Source organism: Portunus trituberculatus, chromosome 38 (genome assembly GCF_017591435.1).
Source record: "Portunus trituberculatus isolate SZX2019 chromosome 38, ASM1759143v1, whole genome shotgun sequence".
NCBI lineage: Eukaryota > Metazoa > Arthropoda > Malacostraca > Decapoda > Portunidae > Portunus > Portunus trituberculatus.
Genome location: NC_059292.1, coordinates 38,239,043 through 38,259,042, shown reverse-complemented (window position 1 = coordinate 38,259,042; position 20,000 = coordinate 38,239,043). Strand labels below are relative to the sequence as shown.

The window sequence follows — 20,000 nt, the reverse complement described above, 5'->3', positions numbered from 1 at the left end:
AGGAGGGATGGGGGCAGATGGTGGTGTTTCAGTAGAATGCAGGCATTTTGTGTAGGATAATCTGGTGCTTGCAGTCGGCAGTAGTCTTTGGATAGAGGAAAACAAACATTATTGTATGTTATAGTGCTCTCTTCTGTGATGTAAGTTCAGACATCCAAGTAACCTATCGGTTTTCTCCCATTGCCCCAGAGCAACCCTTGGTCCAGTTTAGCCACCAACTCTTCCCATGCCTCCCTAACCTAACACCTTATTTGGTCTTAGAACAGTGTGGTCCTATTGTAAAGAAATGTCACATGTACATTTTCCCTCTGCATTTCAGTGTGGTGAGAATTAAGATCACTTCAGTATATATCTAGTGTTCAGTTTTCCCCTATCTTCACCTTGCCAACAAGCTTGGGAACTTTGCAGGAAAACATGTTTTTATTGGGAAGTGGAAACAAGTTTTTAGAACTAGCGTCTATTCCAGGCATTATAACCTCTAAACCAAAACTGGGGGGCTTGTACCCCTGTCCTTAATCTTTCAAAAGTCATGGTAAAGATCATGCATTATTCTCATGACCATGCAAGCTTAACCCTGTAAATGCTGTAGGTATATATTTCAATCTAACCCACATATGTGAAGGTTTATTTGAAACTCAAGCTAACCATATGTTACAACCATATAAGTCTATCCTGCTCTCCAATATTATGCATGGAACAATTACTTAGTCCTTGCCAGCTGCTGAAACTGTGTAAAACAAAGATGTGTTCATACTTGAGTCACAGAAGAGATAGGTAAAGTTGTAACATATCCACATAATCCTGACCTCAACAACAGAGCATCATTCACAAATATTTACACAACAGTGTTTGGTATTTACTACCAGATTGAAGTGGCTCTGCTCATAAGTTATTTTTTTTTATTAGCTACTCTCTTTGAGTTCTGGGGTTTTCAAAGTCAAAACTAACACCTGACTTGCTGTATGCTGTGATTCACCTGTGTTTAATTATGCTGATTTTTTAAAGAAAAACTTTCAGGTTGTAATTCCATTTCACATTAGTTTTTTCATTATTTTTATTAGGTGATTTACATATTTAATTCACATTTTTTTTCCAGAAAATTAGATGTTGAGGTATTTAATTCTTTATTGTGTAACACTATTGGAAAACCAATGTTCATGCGGTGGTAAGCTTCTAAGTATAGAACTGGTTATTCTGATCCCACAGAGAATTCACACATGAAGTTGACCCTCATAAATGCCTAAGTGTCAGGGCTTGGAACACTTCAGATTCTTACATAAACACTGGGGTCTGTCCTGCTTGTTCATGAATCCTTAACCGCAGCAAAGATTTGTTGTACGTATTTAAGAACAAAATTTAGATATGAAGACATTAAGATTTGTATAATGTATCTTTATAGCTAAAAGTATTGAAATCCATATCAGAAAGAACAAGACAGTGACTTGACGAGCTTGAATCAACAGTTCAATTAAATCAATAATCTCTGTAGTCTGTATTAGTTTACCTCAGGGATGGGCAAATTTTTCAGTGGAAGGACCACATTAGAAAAAAATCACAATTTTATAGGGCTACCCAATATATTAAGCCAAAATAATCAATATGTAAAACAGACAAAATGAAAGACTTATAAGGAAAAAAGCTACCCTCCCACACATACGCACACGTGCAGGAGAAAATACAAAATGTTCATTCATAATATTATGTGCTGTTGCTTGGTAACTTTCTCTTTCAAATCTTCTAACATTTGGAAGGTCGTATTAATTCCTTTGGGCTGGCTGCATGTGGCCCATGGGCTGTAGTTTGTTTACCCCTGGGTTATCTGGTAGTGAACTCATATTGGTGTAAGTTAAAAACATAAAGATCAGAAGACTGAGAATAGACTCTTTAATAATGTGAGGATTCTTCAAGTCAGTAGGAATACAGAGTTGTGTTATATTATCCTGGTTCTTTAGTGTAACCTTGCAAGAGAAATGAATAATTGGAATTAAGTGTCAATTGATGTTCAGTGGATATAGATACACATGCACCGTACACAGTCCTATTTAATGTTGTTACAGATATTGATATGGTAATTATTTCTACCTTTGACAACATTTGATTGCCTCATTATTGTACCAGTAAACCTGAGGAGTAAGGTGTTTGAAATCTTTTTAAGTCCATTATCATTTTTCATTCCAGATATTAGTAACTACATAATGATTTCTTGATTCCTGATTGTAGTTGAAAGGGAAGAATGGAAATTAGTAACATATGTAATGAAGTATGTAGAATAAGAACTGTTATGGCTGACAAAACTTCAACAATTCCATGTTAACTTGACCCTGTTCAGGGCAGTAATGAAACGAGTCCTTTTGAGTGTCTTGTTTGGGGTTTGATCTTAAGGTACTTACTTCCTTGGCTCACACATTTAACCTCTTCACCACCAGGACATGTCATCATATTTATCCTGGTTACTATTTGATGATTTTAAATAGCTTCAGAAACGTGTGTGGATTAGAATAGTGAAGACTCTGGCCATTAATCTTCTCACCTCCATAGACTCTTCCTAATATGAAAAGAATCCTCTAATCATAACTTGAACTTAAGGTAAAAAAATGCATCCTGGTATTGAAGAGGTTAAATATATTTCTTACCATTTCCAAACATCTGACATAACACTAAAGACTCCTAATGGAAGATAGATGAACTTAATCCAAGACCGGAACTGTGAAACTGGCCCAGTAGAGCAGTATTGTGTGGCGCAGGTGTGAGAATGTTGAATGTAGGTCAGCTGATGAGTTGAACTTGTACATCTTTACACACTTGAGGCAGAGCAAGGTAGGAAGGTGGACTATTTATTTTTTTAATGAATTTTCGCCAATGCTGTTATGCTACTTATTAGTTTTGTATACTCTCTCTCTCTCTCTCTCTCTCTCTCTCTCTCTCTCTCTCTCTCTCTCTCTCTCTCTCTCTCTCTCTCTCTCTCTCTCTCTCTCTCTCTCTCTCTCTCTCTCTCTCTCTCTCTCTCTCTCTTTCTTTCTTTCTTTCTTTCTTTCTTTCTTTCTTTCTTTCTTTCTCTCTCTCTCTCTCTCTCTCTCTCTCTCTCTCTCTCTCTCTCTCTCTCTCTCTCTCTCTCTCTCTCTCTCTCTCTCTCTCTCTCTCTCTCTCTCTCTCTCTCTCTCTCTCTCTCTCTCTCTCTCTCTCTCTCTCTCTCTCTCTCTCTCTCTCTCTCTCTCTCTCTCTCTCTCTCTCTCTCTCTCTCTCTCTCTCTCTCTGGTGTTTAAAGAAAAGCAAGGTTGGATTCATTTGCTGACCTAAATTCAGCACCTTTCATTACACTTGTGGAGAGAGAGAGAGAGAGAGAGAGAGGTGAGGAGAGTTTGCTTATGGCAGCTAAGTGTGTGTTGTGAGTGTCTGTTAGTCTCTCTCTCTCTCTCTCTCTCTCTCTGTATATTTTTTGGTTTCCTGTTATACACAGTGCAGTGATAGAGAAAGAAGGTTAAAAGTGAACATTGCATGCCTTCGAAAGACGTTGTTTATGTTGAAAGTGACAGGTGTACAGCAACCATGAAATTAACTGTGAAATAATCCCTGAGCTTACAAAATGTTATGGAAAGGAGATGAATAAGGCAGAGATGCAGATGTGGTAGTGTGCTTTGATGGGAGAGAAAGAAATAAAAAAGTTATGGCATCGGACAATGAAGGTAACAGAGATAGAGAGAGAGAGAGAGAGAGAGAGAGAGAGAGAGAGAGAGAGAGAGAGAGAGAGAGAGAGAGAGAGAGAGAGAGAGAGAGAGAGAGAGAGAGAGAGAGAGAGTTGGTTCATCACCTTGAGAAATGCGTTCAATTTTTCTGTCCTCACATTGTAGAAAAGACGCATTTGAGAGAGAGAGAGAGAGAGAGAGAGAGAGAGAGAGAGAGAGAGAGAGAGAGAGAGAGAGAGAGAGAGAGAGCGAGTATTAGTAATCTGGTGGCTTGAACCTGATCAGTGCCTTGCTATATATGTCTCAGAGGTGTTGGTTGTGTTTATTATATTAGTTCTCTTGTTGCTCTGTGCTTGGGGCATGTCCCTCCCATTGACATGGTTGAGAGAGCAAGAGAAAGAGTCTTTATTGTTTATGTATTACTGTTGACCACCCTTCCTCTTCTGGTGTCTTGGCATAGTAGTGTGTGTGTGTGTGTATTTACCTAATTGTAAAGGTAAATACACACACACACACTACTATGCCAAGACACCAGAAGAGGAAGGGTGGTCAACAGTAATACATAAACAATAAAGTGTGTGTGTGTGTGTGTGTGTGTGTGTGTGTGTGTGTGTGTGTGTGTGTGTGTGTGTGTGTGTATTTACCTATTTACCTATTTGTGTATTACAGGGCCCGAGCTAAGCTCTCTGTGACCTGTCTCCTTGTCCATTCCTGTCATATCTCTCTTTCATCTGATTGACACACACCGCATCAACGACATCACTGCTCAGTTTATTCCACTTATCAATGCTACGATGCGGGAAACTGTATTTTCTCACGTCATTTAGACAGATGTCCTTTATTAGCTTTTTCCATGTCCTCGGAGATGATTACTTGTGGTCACCTTTATCAACTCTCTGTCCAGTATGTCAATCTTGTTCACCAATTTATACATAGTTATCATGTCTCCTCTTGTTCTTCTCTCTTCTAATGTGGTCAGCCCCAGCTTCCTCAGTCTTTCCTCATAGTCTAACTCCCTGAGTCCTGGTACCATCCTTGTTGCCAGCCTCTGTACCCTTTCCACCTTCTTCACATTTTTCTTCATATGCGGTGACCAGACACATGCTGCATATTCTAACTGGGGTCTTATTAAGGTACATAATATCTTCTTCATCATTCCTTCATCTAGGTAGTGGAATGCAAGGCCAATATTTTGAAGCATGTTGTATGTTTTCCAAAAAATCTTGTTAATGTGTTTCTCTGGTGACAAAGTGTTTTGCATGGTTACTCCTAAGTCTTTCTCCTCATTGGTCTCTTTAATTTTCTCATCACCCAGCCTGTAATCCCTGTTTGGTCTGTATCTACTTCTTCCCATTTTCATAACATCTGCCACTCCTTACTCCACTCATATATTTTATCAAGATCTGTGTGTGTGTGTGTGTGTGTGTGTGTGTGTGTGTGTGTGTGTGTGTGTGTGTGTGTATTTATCTAGTTGTATTGTACAGGGTTTAAGCAGTGTCCTGTCTCCATGTCTCCATTTATCCAAATTTCCCTTAAAGTGTGTGTGTGTGTGTGTGTGTGTGTGTGTGTGTGTGTGTGTGTGTGTGTGTGTGTGTGTGTGTGTTATCCAGAGTCAGTTGTAGAGAAGGCTGAGAAAGCATTGCCACCAAGTTTTTGCTTTGCCTCCACTGTTTTTTATTAGCTATGTAGTTAAATTAGTTCTATATTGCACACAAATGATGTTGTTTGCTCCATGTTAGACCTATTATGTGCCTATCACCAGCCATGAATATTGCAATCACTTTTATCATTTGTTATTTTGTGTCATGACTTCAGGAGAGTTGTGTTGTGTGTGTGAAGAAAGTGTCACCTGTATTTGTTGCTGTCCATCCACTAAGGCCAGTCTGAGCCAGTTTGCCATTCTCTCTCTCTCTCTCTCTCTCTCTCTCTCTCTCTCTCTCTCTCTCTCTCTCTCTCTCTCTCTCTCTCTCTCTCTCTCTCTCTCTCTCTCTCTCCTATCTTTAATTAATAAGCTGTATAAGGAAAAGATCACCCACTTAAGCAAGCAAACATTGTAGGATTTTGGGCAGATTTTTTTTATCCTCACACAAATTAGATAACCTTATTTGTTTAAAAGCACAGTTATGAACTAGTAAGCACTGTGTAGTCTCATACTCCTTCTTTATTGCAGACACAAATTGCATCTCCGGGGAAACTTGTAAAGGAGAAATCAGAGCCAGAGGTGATTTTGGAGTTGGAAAGTGAAGAAGTGGAGGCTGGTGAGCTTATACTTCCACTCTCTGTATCATTCATTCACTGCCCAGGCAACCATCATTTCTACCATTTCCTGGGCCATCAGCTGCCAGCCCTCCCACTCGCCTGTTTGCTCCATCAAGTGTTTCCTGCTAGTGCCTCAGAAGGGTGTAGTGCATGCCAGACTCTCCTGAGGAAAGATAATGACTCTCATAAAAGAAAAAGACGTAGAAAAGCAAGATTAAGGTCTCATGGTTTGTGCAGCACCCAACAGGAGACAAGGAATGTTTGTGCCACCAGAGCTGGATGTTACAAGAAGGAGAGATGCCTCAGAAATATTGGTGGGACTGAACTCCTCCTCAGCCCGCCTGTCTCATCACTGCACAGCCCAGATACAGAAAGGCAGCTGACTAGTGGCTCAAGTTGTGAGGTGTGTGTGTGTGTAACAGAGGAATTTGCTGTGTTCTATTTGTATGTGATAGACATTGGTCTTAAGTTTGTTACTTGAGAATGTGTAAATAACATGATCCTCTTCATTCAAAAGGCTTATGTTTCCTTATCAGTCATTGCAGTTATAACCTTTCTTCTACTATTGTAGTCACAATTTTTCCTCAACTTGGTTAAGTGCAGCATTTAAAGATATTAATATATCTTAAGGTATATAATTTGTTAAGAGACAGAGAGAACAGTTTCTTATGAAGAAGAGGATAGATTTTGACTTCATCATTGTTATCTCCTACAGGTAGCATCACCAACAATGACAACAGTGGAAGGAATAGAAGTGGTGCGGGAGATTGGGCGTGGAAACTATGGCTCAGTGTGGCTGGTGAGGCAGCCAGGCTCCTCCAAGAACTTAGTGCTCAAATGTGTGAGTATGACACAGTTCTTTTCTCAGTCCTCTCTAGGCAGCTGAGCTAGGGGATGGTGAGACAAGTAGACCAGACACGGGAAGCATAGGTTAATTTTGATAAGATGAACGTTTTCAAAAAGATGGTTAGTTCAGGGACAAGAATACCAAGAGACTTGAGCTGCCACAGTATGTGGAGCTGACACAAGTGGATACTTTTCTGGTATAGATGCAAGAAAACCTTTTGATAGATAGATATATTACATGAGTGTAGGGGTGATGCAGTCATGATGATATATTACTCGAGTGTAGGGGTCATGCAGTCATGATTCATGAAGTTGCTAACTACAGCCAGGAAATTGCCACTAAATATTATATCAGAGCAGAGAGTTCAGTGGTGGCAGGTGAAGGGCAACTTCTGAGGCCAGGAATGATCTCTCTAAATGTCTATGCACTACCTTTCTAATTCCATTGCTTTTCCAGGTGGATCTGACTCATTGCAGTGTAGGGGAGGTGGAGGCTGCCAGGCAGGAAGTCCGTATTCTAGCAGGGTTGAGGCATCCAAATATAGTATCATATAAGGTGGGTTATCCAGTGGACCACTTATATACTGTACAGTGTAGGAAATGTGGTGTAGGAATTGTAACCAAGTAAGGAATCTGAATGAGCATGCCTGACTTGCACTGTATGTCACTGCATCAAGAGATGAGAATGAAACAATGCTGAAAGAATGTATATCCTAAATCAAACAAGTGCACAGGAATGGCTTTGAATACTAACAAAATTACAATACTTCCTTTCACCATTTTTCCAAAGTAGACACAGACCATCACCAATCTTGTCCCATTGCTTGAGTAAACAATGGACAGTTGTGTCAATCTCTTATAAATGCGGCAGACACAAAAATGTCTTCAGATACATTTAAGAAATGGAGAGAGACTAAGGAAAAGAAAGAGATTGATGTATTGATAACATTGTTGAATGGATTGAATTACATAGTCGGCTGTAATGACAACAAAAAGCACTCAAAAAACAGAGGCATGCACTAAGTCAGACAGATTTGAGATATTGTAAATCCTTCACTTTTAAAGAAGAAATGCTTAGCCTACCAACCATGGTCTCATTTAACAAAATATTAGTTGATAGCTGCAGGGACCACACAAACATTTGATATATAGTTTATGTACTGAACATCATTAGAATACAGTACACATTTATTATAGATTATAATAAACATGATTGTTGGACAATCTTACATCTAATGAATAAAACCTGCAGGTCTTGAACTATCTATATGCACTGAAACATGGGAGCTAAAGGCTTTGGCCATAGATCCAGGTGACCACTACATAGCTTGCTGCATTAATGTAATGTTCATTGTTCTGTTTACCCCTGAACATGCTGACAGGTGTCTGTGATTGTATTGTGTCAGGATCCTGTTGCTTGTAATGCAAGATGTAATAGTCAGGAATACAGTGATCCCAAAATTACTAATACGTGACAATCTAAAGAGTTGTCCTTGTGTTCTCACTTTCAGAGGTTGAATTCTCAACCCCAGCAAAGACCTCTCACTACTAAGGATTTATCCCACCCACAGACCAATTTCTTCATGTTTCTATGGAGTAGCCTAAGAGTGGCATTGTATAGAAGTATTTATTGTAAATTTGTCTTTGCTCCTGAAATAGTCTTTGTTGTTTCCTCAGGGATCCTTTGAGGTTGGTCGGCGGCTGAATCTTTTGATGGGTTACTGTGCCGGGGGGGACATGGCTTCCCTCATTAAGCGGCAACGTGGACAATTATTTCCTGAAGTAAAGATTGTACGGTGGCTCATCCAGATTACAATGGCACTGCAGGTAGGTTGGACAGAAGGATTGTTTTGAAAAGTGGCGAGATACTGCTAACTCTGTAGAGGGAGAAGCATTGATAAGATGAAAACCTTTTGTCTTGTATTTCATACATTCACTAGTTTCAATATCTCTGTATAGTTACTCATTTATTTTATATTGTTGCTCATACATTTTAGAGATTTTGGCCAAAGAAAGCAGACTTTGGGCATGATAATGTTAATTTGTCTTCAGTTTCTAGTGCAGTTAACATTCTCCTCATCCCCCTTGTCATTAACTTAGCAGCTTCCTTTCTATACATGTACATAACATGCATTGGGAACTATTCATGATTATGCTCCTCCACACACAGTACCTGCACAATCGACGCATCCTTCACCGTGACCTCAAGACACGCAACATCTTCCTGACACGCTCTGGACTCATCAAGCTTGGAGACTTCGGCATTGCACGCATCCTTGGCTCCTCGCATGATATGGCCACTACCCTTGTTGGCACACCTTACTACATGGTGCTCAGTCTTCCTCCTCCCTTCACCTAATTTCTATTTTGAATGTTTTCTAATGGACCACCATTCACTCAAAAATATCATAAGTAGAGCCTGAGATGTCAAAAACAGTCTCAAAAATGTGATATAATTAGTAATTACAGGCTTGAGCTGTTTATGTAAGTATATTTAGAAAATGAAGAAAGGATCACTCCCATTTCTTTTCATTGAAATGAAGCATTGCATTGGCAGAGTCCTGAACTGTTTGCTGGCCTGCCATACAACCACAAGTCAGATGTGTGGGCACTTGGGTGCTGTCTTTATGAGCTGGCCACTCTCAAGCATGCCTTCCCTGCTAGAGATATCCCTGGCCTTATCTCCAAGATTTCTAAAGGCAAGGCAAGTAACAGTATGTGTGTGTGAGTGTGTATAAGTGCACACTGTATTTATGTATGAATTTTTCAGGTACATGATCTTTGTCAATCATTGTGATTAGCAATTTAGAAGATAGGATTCACACTTACACAGAATAATGAAAACTTTTCATCTTGTGGAAACTTTCCCAAGCTTTTCAAGTTGTTCATTCTCATTCCATGCAATCCCAGCCAGGTCTGGTCCAGGTCTAGAAAGCATGTTCCCACTTCTCAGCCATCCACTTCAACTTGTCTTCATCTTTTCTTCACACAACCTCTTGTTTGTTGCTCTTCTCATCCTCTCAAACTCCATATTTTCTTGTGGTCATCTCAGGACTCCTAGCACTGCTATGTTCATCTTATTTTCTGCAAACATTACACCCTCATATGACTTGATTACGTAATCCACTCCTCTCCATCATTCTTATGCACCTATGTTTCAATTTCATTTCACAGATACCTAATCTTCTACCTAACAGTCACTTTTGTTAGTCTTTTCCTAAAGGTGCTCCATCCCATATCATCTCTTAAAGCTTCTACTGCTGCATACTTTGGCACATTCAGCTCCATTCTACCTACTCTATTCCAGCCCACTTCCAATTTGTCAATTTCACTTTCATTCCATCAGTCGCATGTATACCATACTGGGCACTACCACATTCTTTCTTCTACACTTCCCTCAGCACATCATATATACTTGCTCTCATTTTAGTTGCTCTCCCTAATCACCCAACCCACTGGTTCAAACTTATCTTCTCATTGGCAGCCAATTCCTCTGTATATAGTTGCCACATTCTCTCCTGGGATTCCTTCACAGCTTCAGTCATCCTGTCATTCATGTCTCAACACAATCCCAGCAGCAATACCATCCATTCCCATCCTGTCATCTCCACTCTGACATCCCCAATTCCCTCAGCACCACTTGCATCATTTCATTCATGTCTCTTGCATACTTCACACACTCCAGCACCACGTTCAACCATCTCATCCTCTCTCATGTCACACCTTGCTGCAGACTCAGACCACCTGTAACTCCTTGCATTCACATCCATGCACTCGCTCAGAAGAGATCACATCCAGGCTTCCCTCATACCACTTTTCATACATTGGGGCCTCTCTCTTTATACCACTCCAAGGTACTCTTTTGTTCCTTATTATTCTTCCATTAATTCAATCCCACAGGTTTCGCTACTCTGTGTATCTCACTCTTCTACTTTCTTGGCCCTCTCCATTTCTAATAACCATGCTCCAGTCACTCACATGCATCCCCTCAACCCACTAAAAAAGCCCAAGTAGTTTACAAATGACTCTTTACTGCCATCTTGACACACTTCTTCCCCCACCTGCTACTCCCAAGTTTCCATAGAAACACCTTTCTCACTAGTCTTGCATTTTCCATTTGCTCTAATCTAGCCTTGTACCTCAACGTTGCCTTTACACGTCTCTCTCTCTAAAAGTACTCCAGCCTGTTTCCCCTCAGAGCTTCTATTGCAGCATACCTTGATGCATTCATTGCCATTCTTGCTACTCTATTCTGTCTTACTTCTAAGTTCTCTAGTCCATTTTCATTCCACACACATTTTCATTCCACACAATCACATCCATACCATACATAATGCTTGGAACAGCTACGCTCTTCCTAACTTCTCGCAGCATATCGTACTTACTTGCTCCCATCCTTGCTGTGCTTCCCAGTCGACCCACCCACTGGTTTGCCATGCTTATCTATTCATTCTTTGCCTTCACACAAGTCATTTGAACTCATCAGTTTTTTTGCACTCTCTTTCATCCTCTGACTTATTCACAATCATTATCTTGCTCTTCTCACTACTAATACCCAAAGTCTTTCGCAGTCCTCAGAAAGAGCTGTGAGACTGAGAAGGAACAGAGTGTCTCTCTTTGGCACTCATTGCCACAGAGTCAAGGTGATTCTCATGGTATGATCGTATATGAATAGAAAGGTACGATATCCATTATAGAAGGCAAGAGAGGGGTGGAAACGCAAATATTGTGGTGAAAGCAACACACAAGCTAAAGAGGGTCAGAAGAAGAAGTAGTAGCCATTGCTGATCAGGGGAGGTATTTAATGTCTCCTCATACTTTGTTTTCCATGTTCCATGCAAGATTTCACTTTTTACATCATGAAACAATCCTTTCTTAGTGATAAGGCTTGTAAAAAGCTAATAGAAATGGTGTTTTGTGAACACAAATATATGTATATGAGACCTCACAAACTCTGGAGCTAACACACACTGACTGTGGATAATTTCTCTGTTTTCACCTAGTCTCCTATACTATGGTATCCAAGCCACATTGTGGTGAAAGCAGCACATGAGCTAAAGGGCATTAAAGAAGAAACGGTGGTAACTTCTTCTTGTGACCTCTTTTAGCTCGTGTGTTATTTTCACCACAATGTGTTTCAGCCCCTCTTATTGCCTGCTATAATGGGTATCATATTTTTGTATTCATGTACAATCATCCCAAGAGAATCAGCTTGACTCCATGGCACTGAGTGATAGTTAAGAAACTAGAAGCACAGTGGGTGTGCGTGACGTCAGTCATTAAGTCATCCATTCTCTCCTTTTCCCACTCTTTTCAAACTTCCACTCACTGAGCTCCTTGCATGCATACTTTAAATTCCCCTCATTCTATTCTCATATTCATGCAACCAATCTTTACACATCTACTCACCTGGTTAATTTCTTCTTTTCTATATTTACTCTTCTCTGGGGATCCTTCTTGTCTTCCTTTTTCCACATAACACACATGCGTCACCCACATCCACTTATCATCTTCCTAGCAGACATGGTGACCTGAATGTGAAAACTGCTATGAAGTCTCTGCAATGATTGGTATGGGGAATTATTGCAACATGAATAAGCTTGTAATTTAAAATATCAACTTTGCTAACTTGAAAAAAATACTACATAAGACTATTTGAAAAAATAATACGCAGTCCAGTTTGAAAAGTACTATTCATCATAGATTTAAAGCAAAGACAATAGCTTTCTGTGTAGTGTTGGTGTGCCTTAAAGGTACCCTGAACCCTCATTAGAGAACAGAAAAAAGCATTACAGGCTGGACTCCTCAGTTAATGTTAGATGAATCATCTAAGTATGGTAGTTTGGATGCTATGCTTTTGTGAGCTGCCCTTGTTGTAATTGACATGCTTTTTTATACCATTTTTGGGCTTGATCCCACTCTCTATCTCTCATTATAGCTATTAGTCATACATAACTTTCTCCTGTACTCTTCTAACCTTATCATCCATCCTTTTACTTAGTATTATATTACTTGTTTTGCTCTCTTATCCTTTTTCATTTCTCTCCTAATACTAGTATCAAATACATATTTACTTTTTTTTTTGTAATCTCTTTCAATGGTATGTAATTAGATTGTCACTCTTGCTCATTACCATCAATACTCTTCTACATGTACGATCAATGAAGGATTCACTTATGCTGTTCCCTCCCCTTAATTTATGCATGGTTTCAGATTGTTGGCCTGGATGAGCAATACAGTGATGACCTGAGGCATCTGGTGCTGAGCCTCATGACTCGCAGCCCTGAGCACCGTCTTTCTGCATCACAAATATTGCGCCTTCCATACATCAGGCAGCATATGTCTCTGTTCCTCAAGGATACTAGTGATAATGCTGAAGAGATAAATGGATCTGAAAAACTACCCACTGAAAAGAAAATATTGCCTGATGTCTTGCAGGATTCAGGAATGAGTGGTGTCCAGTCATCATTGGAAGGCAAGCAGCCTCCTAATACTGCTCATGAAAATGTTGGTCAACACAAGCACTTAGTGGCAAGAAGGTGCTGTGAGATCATCCCAAGTGAGTTTGAATCATTGCAAATTGCTGGTGATAAGATAAAATTGGAGGAAAGGGACCGAAGTGAAACAAAACCAAGTGGCACCAAGGAGTGCCACTGTTCTCGCAAGGAAAAATTGCAGCAACATTCCTGCAATAGTGGCCACTTGCATTCCCAATCTCGTGCTCGGCGACGTGACAATAGAGAGGTGGAGGAAAGTGGGGACAGCTTCCAGGATCACTTGAGTCCCTCCGTAGTCTCCTCACTCACAAGCCGTAAGACCCCTATACCACCACATTCCTCCCTATCTGCACGAGAGCGGCGGCGACAGCAGAGGAGAGGGGAGAATGAGAATGGCAGGTCTTCCACATCTGGTGATGGACACAAAGGAGAAAAGGATGACTCAGAAAGCAGTAGTTCACAGTCCCCAACTGAGGATTCTGATGAATACAGTAACTCAGACACCAGCACTGCTACACCCCCTCAAGGTTATGAAGAGGATTTCCTTCAGAGTCTAAGCTCAACACTTACAGAAACTAGTAGCCCAAGTGAAGGTGAAAGTGAGCAGACAGAAGAGGATAATGTGGGACATCTGGAAGCAACAATTGCCAAGCTGGAAGATTATCTGGTTACCAAGATGGGCAAGGTGCAAGGCAGACTAGTCATAAATGTGTTGAAAGAGGAAGATGACGACGATGAGGTAGAAGGAAACTGGGAGGCCCGATTAAGGGAGGTGGAACAGTTGGTTGGAAGTAAACTGGATCCTGATGTTGCTACCACTGCTTGGCACCTCCATCTTTGTTATGTACTGCAACACACCTGAGAAAGGGAAGTGACAATACTAAAATGTCTGTGATCCATTATAGATCTAAGCTACTTTTTGGGTCCAAAAGATAATGATCATTCCTATGATAGCAATGGTATGTGAGGTGCTGTACATCTGGCAGCTTTTCATCATTCAGTCTTCAGTTAAATTTCAGGGCAGAGCTCAAGGAGAAAATTCTGTATTAGATCTGTTTTTGAGGTTAGTGCATTAAGAGCAAGGGATTGTTAGAAGCTGCCATTTTATATACTATTTAAGAGCTTCCAATATTTATAAAATACTCACATGTCCTATTCTAGAACTTCTATCATGTAAATAATTCTGGTTTTAAAGAATGATTTTATCATCCCTTTCTAGTGTTGTCCCTTATCTTTTTCATAATTTTAATACAAGTTGTGGAGTCAATCAATGATGATCATTCTGCCAAATGTACAGAGCTCATTCTAGTGTAGGTTTGGCATATTCATATCGTTCATTTCTTCTTATATTGGTGTAGAATGGAACATGACTTTTGAGTTCCCAGTTTTCTCAAAAAACCATGTGACCAAAATTCATGGCACTAATTTTATTTTAATAAAAAAATGTATTCAGTGCTCCAGTTTGCCAGTAGTAACTTATACAAATTAATTTTAACACAGCATAACAGAGCTGTCATGGCCATGTGCTCAAGCAGGATCACTGGATTTCATCACTTGCATGTGTGGAGTCGTGGTCTGTATACCACTTGCACTACTCTTCACTCCTTATTAAACCTTGCCATGGTGGCCAGTGTAGTAGTAGTGCACACTGCAAAGGTAAAAACCCACCATGAAGCATCCACTCTTTACTTTCACCTTTCACCTGATTGGCTATTAACATGTGGGAATAAATTAGTGAGACGTACCTAACAAATATACATACCTTAGAGCTGCAATGTGTAGTCTTAAGTGTTAAAGGTGTTAAATTCATTACATTGTGTTTGTTGGTGCAGTGCCGAAGAACATGGAAAAATTATTATATAGCAAGATAATGAATTTAAAATACTAAGGGACAAATATAGTCTCCCTGCTCTTGATCACACTCAGAGTACATTATAATATGATTTTAAATGTTAAGTATCACCAGTTAATTCCCTTAATTTATCATGTGTACTTGGAGACAAACTATGCTATTTTTTATGATAATAGTGGTTATTATTATACTGTGAAAATAGCAGGGCCAATTTTGCTGGGCCAATTTTAATACTTCCATAGTATATTTTACAATAATGAATAAATAATATTAAGAAAATATTTTAATTTAAAATAATATAAAATATTAATGTAAATAGAATGCAAGTACTTGAGAAAAGAGATGAGCATTGATGTTATCAATGTTCATCTTCTTTTTCACACTGCTTTACATAGTATGCAGTGGCAGTGCTTTACTATCCTCCAACAATAGTACAATACATGTATACTGTCTGAAGATGGTAATGGTAAGTCTCTTGACTAAGAATCAAGGAGAATAATCATTGTGGTGTGTAGGAAAGGTGGGACAATGGATATGTGTGTGAATGTGTAACAACTTACTTGTATTGTGTGTCCATTGAGGATGCTTGCTGTATGTTGGTGTTCTGCACATCACCAAACATCTCCCTGAAACAAAGACAAAACAAACTATTTATAACTCAAACAATAAATTTTTTTGTATATATCCAATGCATCATTTTCATTAACCAAACAGTATTAGTTACAAAGCTATGAAGTCAACCTGTCTTGAATATTGCCAAGGCCCACAATCCTATGGTTGTCATTATCAACAGCCTTTGCGAATACAATGACTGACTTCATGTAATTAATAATAATTAAATAAATAATTAATAAAACTAGACCTGCCAAAACTGTCATACAAAAGATTGAGAGGGGACATGCTAGAAATATTCAAGATCCCAAGTGGCAACTACAACAACAACTGCATCCAAGAGATATTCCAGATGAGGGACACTCAACACCAGGATCACTACTGAGATCTTCCAGAAACATTCCAGACTGGACATCAAGAAGAACCTACAATTTGTACTTTATGATGGTGAATAAATGTAAAAGTCTTCCTGATTGGGTGGGGAATGCCAACGATGTTATAAAATTTGAAAAGGAGCTTGATAAATTATGGAAAAACCAGAACCAGATATTCACTTATAAAGATGCAAATTGTATCCACCACCACCACCACCACCCATGGCCACAGTTCAGAAAGTTATGTGGCCTTAGGAATGGAGTCAAAGGTAAAGGTGTAAGTCTCGTACAGAAGATCATCTGCGAGTATCTGTGAGTATTTGTTAATATCTGCGACTATCTGTGGGTTAAATGGAAATATTTTATGTAAAATAATAAATAGAGTTCATAGTCTACACACACAATCTTATATACACATATACAGTCAGTTCCCTACTGATGGAGCAGCTTTCTTACCTACAATGGTAACAAAAGTGAGTTCTGTCACCTGTCATTGGCTAAAGCTAAGTTGTCTCTGGTGTATGTGTTATCATATAAGCTTGCTGTCTTTTTCCTTTGCCTTCCATATCCCCCTCCATCCCTCCTCTCCACCCTCATGCCCCTCAAACCTTTTTCATCCCTCTCTCTCTCTCTCTCTCTCTCTCTCTCTCTCTCTCTCTCTCTGTACACACACACACACACAGAGAGAGAGAGAGAGAGAGAGAGAGAGAGAGAGAGAGAGAGAGAGAGAAATATGGGAGGTAACTAGTGTCATTGTGTGAAAGCGGCCTTCGAATGCACATACGTTTTCTGTCTGTTCAATAATTTTCTTTTCTATGGAAACCACTGATTCTATGTACTGTACTACATTACTAATATGCTAAAGAGATTCAAAACTTTTCCGTACACGAGTCATACTTATAAACGCTTTCTTAACAATGTAGTACAGTAATGTGGTAAAGATATCTATAACACTATTTTGATAAGCAGTCTACCTACAGCAATAAATAATTCGCACGTACTTCTTTCCACTATTTCCATTTTCTATTTCGAGACTTGACTTCTTTATAAACTCCTCAGAAACACAAAACTGACAAATGTTCATACTATCAAAGGAATCAAGATGTGAACATAATATTAAACAGTGTAGAAAAGACTGGATGACAATTTGACTTCTGACCATGACTGTACACACATCTCACTGCAGAGTTACATGCCCGCCCTGCACCACTACGGACCCCTGCACCCAAAGGCAGGCATACACAGCAAACTGAGCTGGTGCTGCAGTCAAAACACACCAAAACGGTATAAAAAAAAAAAAAAAAAAAAAATACAATACTCGTTGTACCTTCCTATACACACACACACACACACACACACACACACACACACACACACACACACACACACACACACACACACACACACACATAGATAAGGGATAATGAGTACAGAAGCACCTGTCACACGGTCATCCTCGCTGATTACTCTTATCACACCCTTGCCTAACTCCTCTCTATAGGAATCTTATCGCTCCGAAATAACGCCCAGAATGCCACTCTTGCCCTGAGACAATTTATTCTCTAATTATAACACGAAATTCATAACTTTTCGGAAAGAATCATGGAAGCACACGTTATATACTATCTCCATAAAGGCATGCTTATGTTACAGCGTATAGTGAAGGTTACATATACGGATACATTTATGCAATTTTTTTTCTTATTTATAGTCTTATCTTTTCCGAAATGGTAATAGCCATATACGAGTAGTACTATTATCATTTTCTCTCTCTCTCTCTCTCTCTCTCTCTTGGGGTTGAGAAAGGAGGTGTAGCTTCATATACGTCAAGAGTTCTGGCCAATGACATCTATCTAGTACAAATCCTTGCGTTGACATGTCGCTAAAGGTAAAAGTAAGTAAGTAAGGAAGGAAGGAAGGAAGGCAGCTTCAGTAGGTGGGAAGGTGTCTCTACGTACAGGTGCACTCAATTCTCCTTCCTCTCAAAGGCGTCACAACCTTTGTACCCAGTGGCGACACAACATAGTTTAGATAACACACACACACACACACACACACACACACACACACACACACACACACACACACACAATGTATTGTCCTTCAAATTAGTCAGCTAGTCTCTCTCTCTCTCTCTCTCTCTCTCTCTGGTATCGGTACTTGTAGAGATGGACAAGCGTTTTATTCCTGTGTGTGTGTGTGTGTGTGTGTGTGTGTGTGTGTGTGTGTGTGTGTGTGTGTGTGTGTACACGCGCGCGTTATACTTTCTCTAAACATTAACTTTTATGCAGTCTCCCCTTCCCGTCTCTCTCTCTCTCTCTCTCTCTCTCTCTCTCTCTCTGGTGAAAATGGCGTTTCTATAAGATTCCCCTCTTCTGAAACAATGCAAATCGTAGAAAAAAAAAGCAAGTAGAGTTCCAGAGTTTATCAGTGTATGTGACGAAAGAGCGGAGATATTGGTTAACTCCTGCATTATCAAGATGGAGCACGGAGACGATTCCAACTTCCCCCCATAAGAATTTCATCAAAGCAACTCCAAACATGAACTGGCTTTACTTTGGAATAATTCGTTTTTTTTCTTTCTTAAGACAGACAATCATGACGACTTGTCCTTGAATTTGTTTCCGTGATAAAGTATTCTTTCCTACTGCCCTTAAAAAAAAAAAAAAAAAAAAAAACTTGGCTCTTCCGCTATTCCTCTCTTGTCCATGAAACACCAGGTCTTGTACAACGTGGCAACGAAATGGAAGGGGACATGCAGGACAAGAGAAGAACAGCAACCACAAGAGAAGAAAAAGTAAGTTGTGGAGCTATGCAGCAGAGTGGTGATGGAGTGCCCTCAACACCACCCAATAGCCACCCACCAACCCAGCCTCCTTGATTGTCTCCACCTGACTAACTGATAAGCTACCATCGACATCCATTGCGCAACTCCCTTCTTTTTCACCTTCTTGATTGTCAAATGTCCTCCGGTGTTCCTGGTCGGTGCTAAGTATAAATAGTATCCAGGGCTAATCTCTCTCTCTCTCTCTCTCTCTCTCTCTCTCTCTCTCTCTCTCTCTCTCTCTCTTTCAAATGACACTGGTCAATTTAAAAATATACGAGCAAAACAGCAGGCTCTCCAGACAGACAATGGAATAAATTAGAGGAATAAATCATTGGGAAGAAAGAATGACATGACACCAGAAATACAAGAAATAAAAAAAAGAGTAAAAACAAAACTCGATCCTTAAAAAAAAAAAAAGGAGAACACACACACACACACACACACACACACACACACACACACACACACACACACACACACATGAATGGGACCTTTATGTTTCTTAATATTAATTAATGATGCTCTCCAGAACACAGAACAGTGCTGTTAGTACTAACACCAATCCTGACTGCAGCAGTATCCAGCCAATCCTTGACCAAATCACAACTTGGACCAGTCTTAACAGTCACCATCAACAAGACTAAAACTGCAATTATGCATTTTTATTATTATTATTATTACTATTATTATTATTATTATTATTATTATTATTATCATTATCAGCCTATTATTATCATTATTATTATTACACTCACATACACATTATTATTATTATTATTATTATTATTATTATTATTATTATTATTACACACACACACACACACACACACACACACACACTAAAGAGAAACCTTCATATTCTATCAGTACAACCGCAAAGATACAAGATACAAGATGAGAGAGAGAGAGAGAGAGAGAGAGAGAGAGAGAGAGAGAGAGAGAGAGAGAGAGAGAGAGAGAGAGAGAGAGAGAGAGAGAGAGAGAGAGAGAGAGAGAGAGTGTGTGTGTGTGTGTGTGTGTGTGTGTGTGTGTGTGTGTGTGTGTGTGTGT

At 39.6% G+C, this 20,000-nt stretch overlaps 1 protein-coding gene and 1 long non-coding RNA gene across 6 annotated transcripts in view; one reads left to right on the top strand and one right to left on the bottom strand.

Annotated features, from left to right (window-relative positions):
- The window catches only part of LOC123514549 (serine/threonine-protein kinase Nek4-like), a 57,954-nt gene extending 42,128 nt beyond the window's left edge, over nt 1-15,826 (top strand). For 2 of the 3 annotated variants that reach the window (XM_045272479.1, XM_045272477.1), the window contains 7 exons: nt 5,854-6,345; nt 6,658-6,783; nt 7,246-7,344; nt 8,466-8,615; nt 8,959-9,117; nt 9,346-9,492; nt 13,002-15,826. In XM_045272479.1, the coding sequence (XP_045128414.1) occupies nt 5,854-6,345; nt 6,658-6,783; nt 7,246-7,344; nt 8,466-8,615; nt 8,959-9,117; nt 9,346-9,492; nt 13,002-14,147 (2,319 nt within the window). In that variant the 3' untranslated portion in view covers nt 14,148-15,826. Of the gene's footprint in view, nt 1-3,462; nt 3,684-5,853; nt 6,346-6,657; nt 6,784-7,245; nt 7,345-8,465; nt 8,616-8,958; nt 9,118-9,345; nt 9,493-13,001 lie in introns of those variants that run through there. The other variant, XM_045272480.1, reaches the window with a different exon arrangement.
- Nucleotides 8,561-20,000, bottom strand: part of LOC123514553 — a 17,050-nt gene continuing 5,610 nt past the window's right edge. Inside the window, exons 2-5 of one of the 3 annotated variants that reach the window (XR_006677632.1) lie at nt 15,698-15,763; nt 12,198-12,319; nt 9,618-9,872; nt 8,561-8,665 (exon numbers count right to left, since the gene is read on the bottom strand). This is a non-coding gene — a long non-coding RNA (uncharacterized LOC123514553). Of the gene's footprint in view, nt 8,666-9,485; nt 9,873-12,197; nt 12,347-15,697; nt 15,764-20,000 lie in introns of those variants that run through there. The other 2 variants (XR_006677633.1, XR_006677631.1) reach the window with 2 other exon arrangements.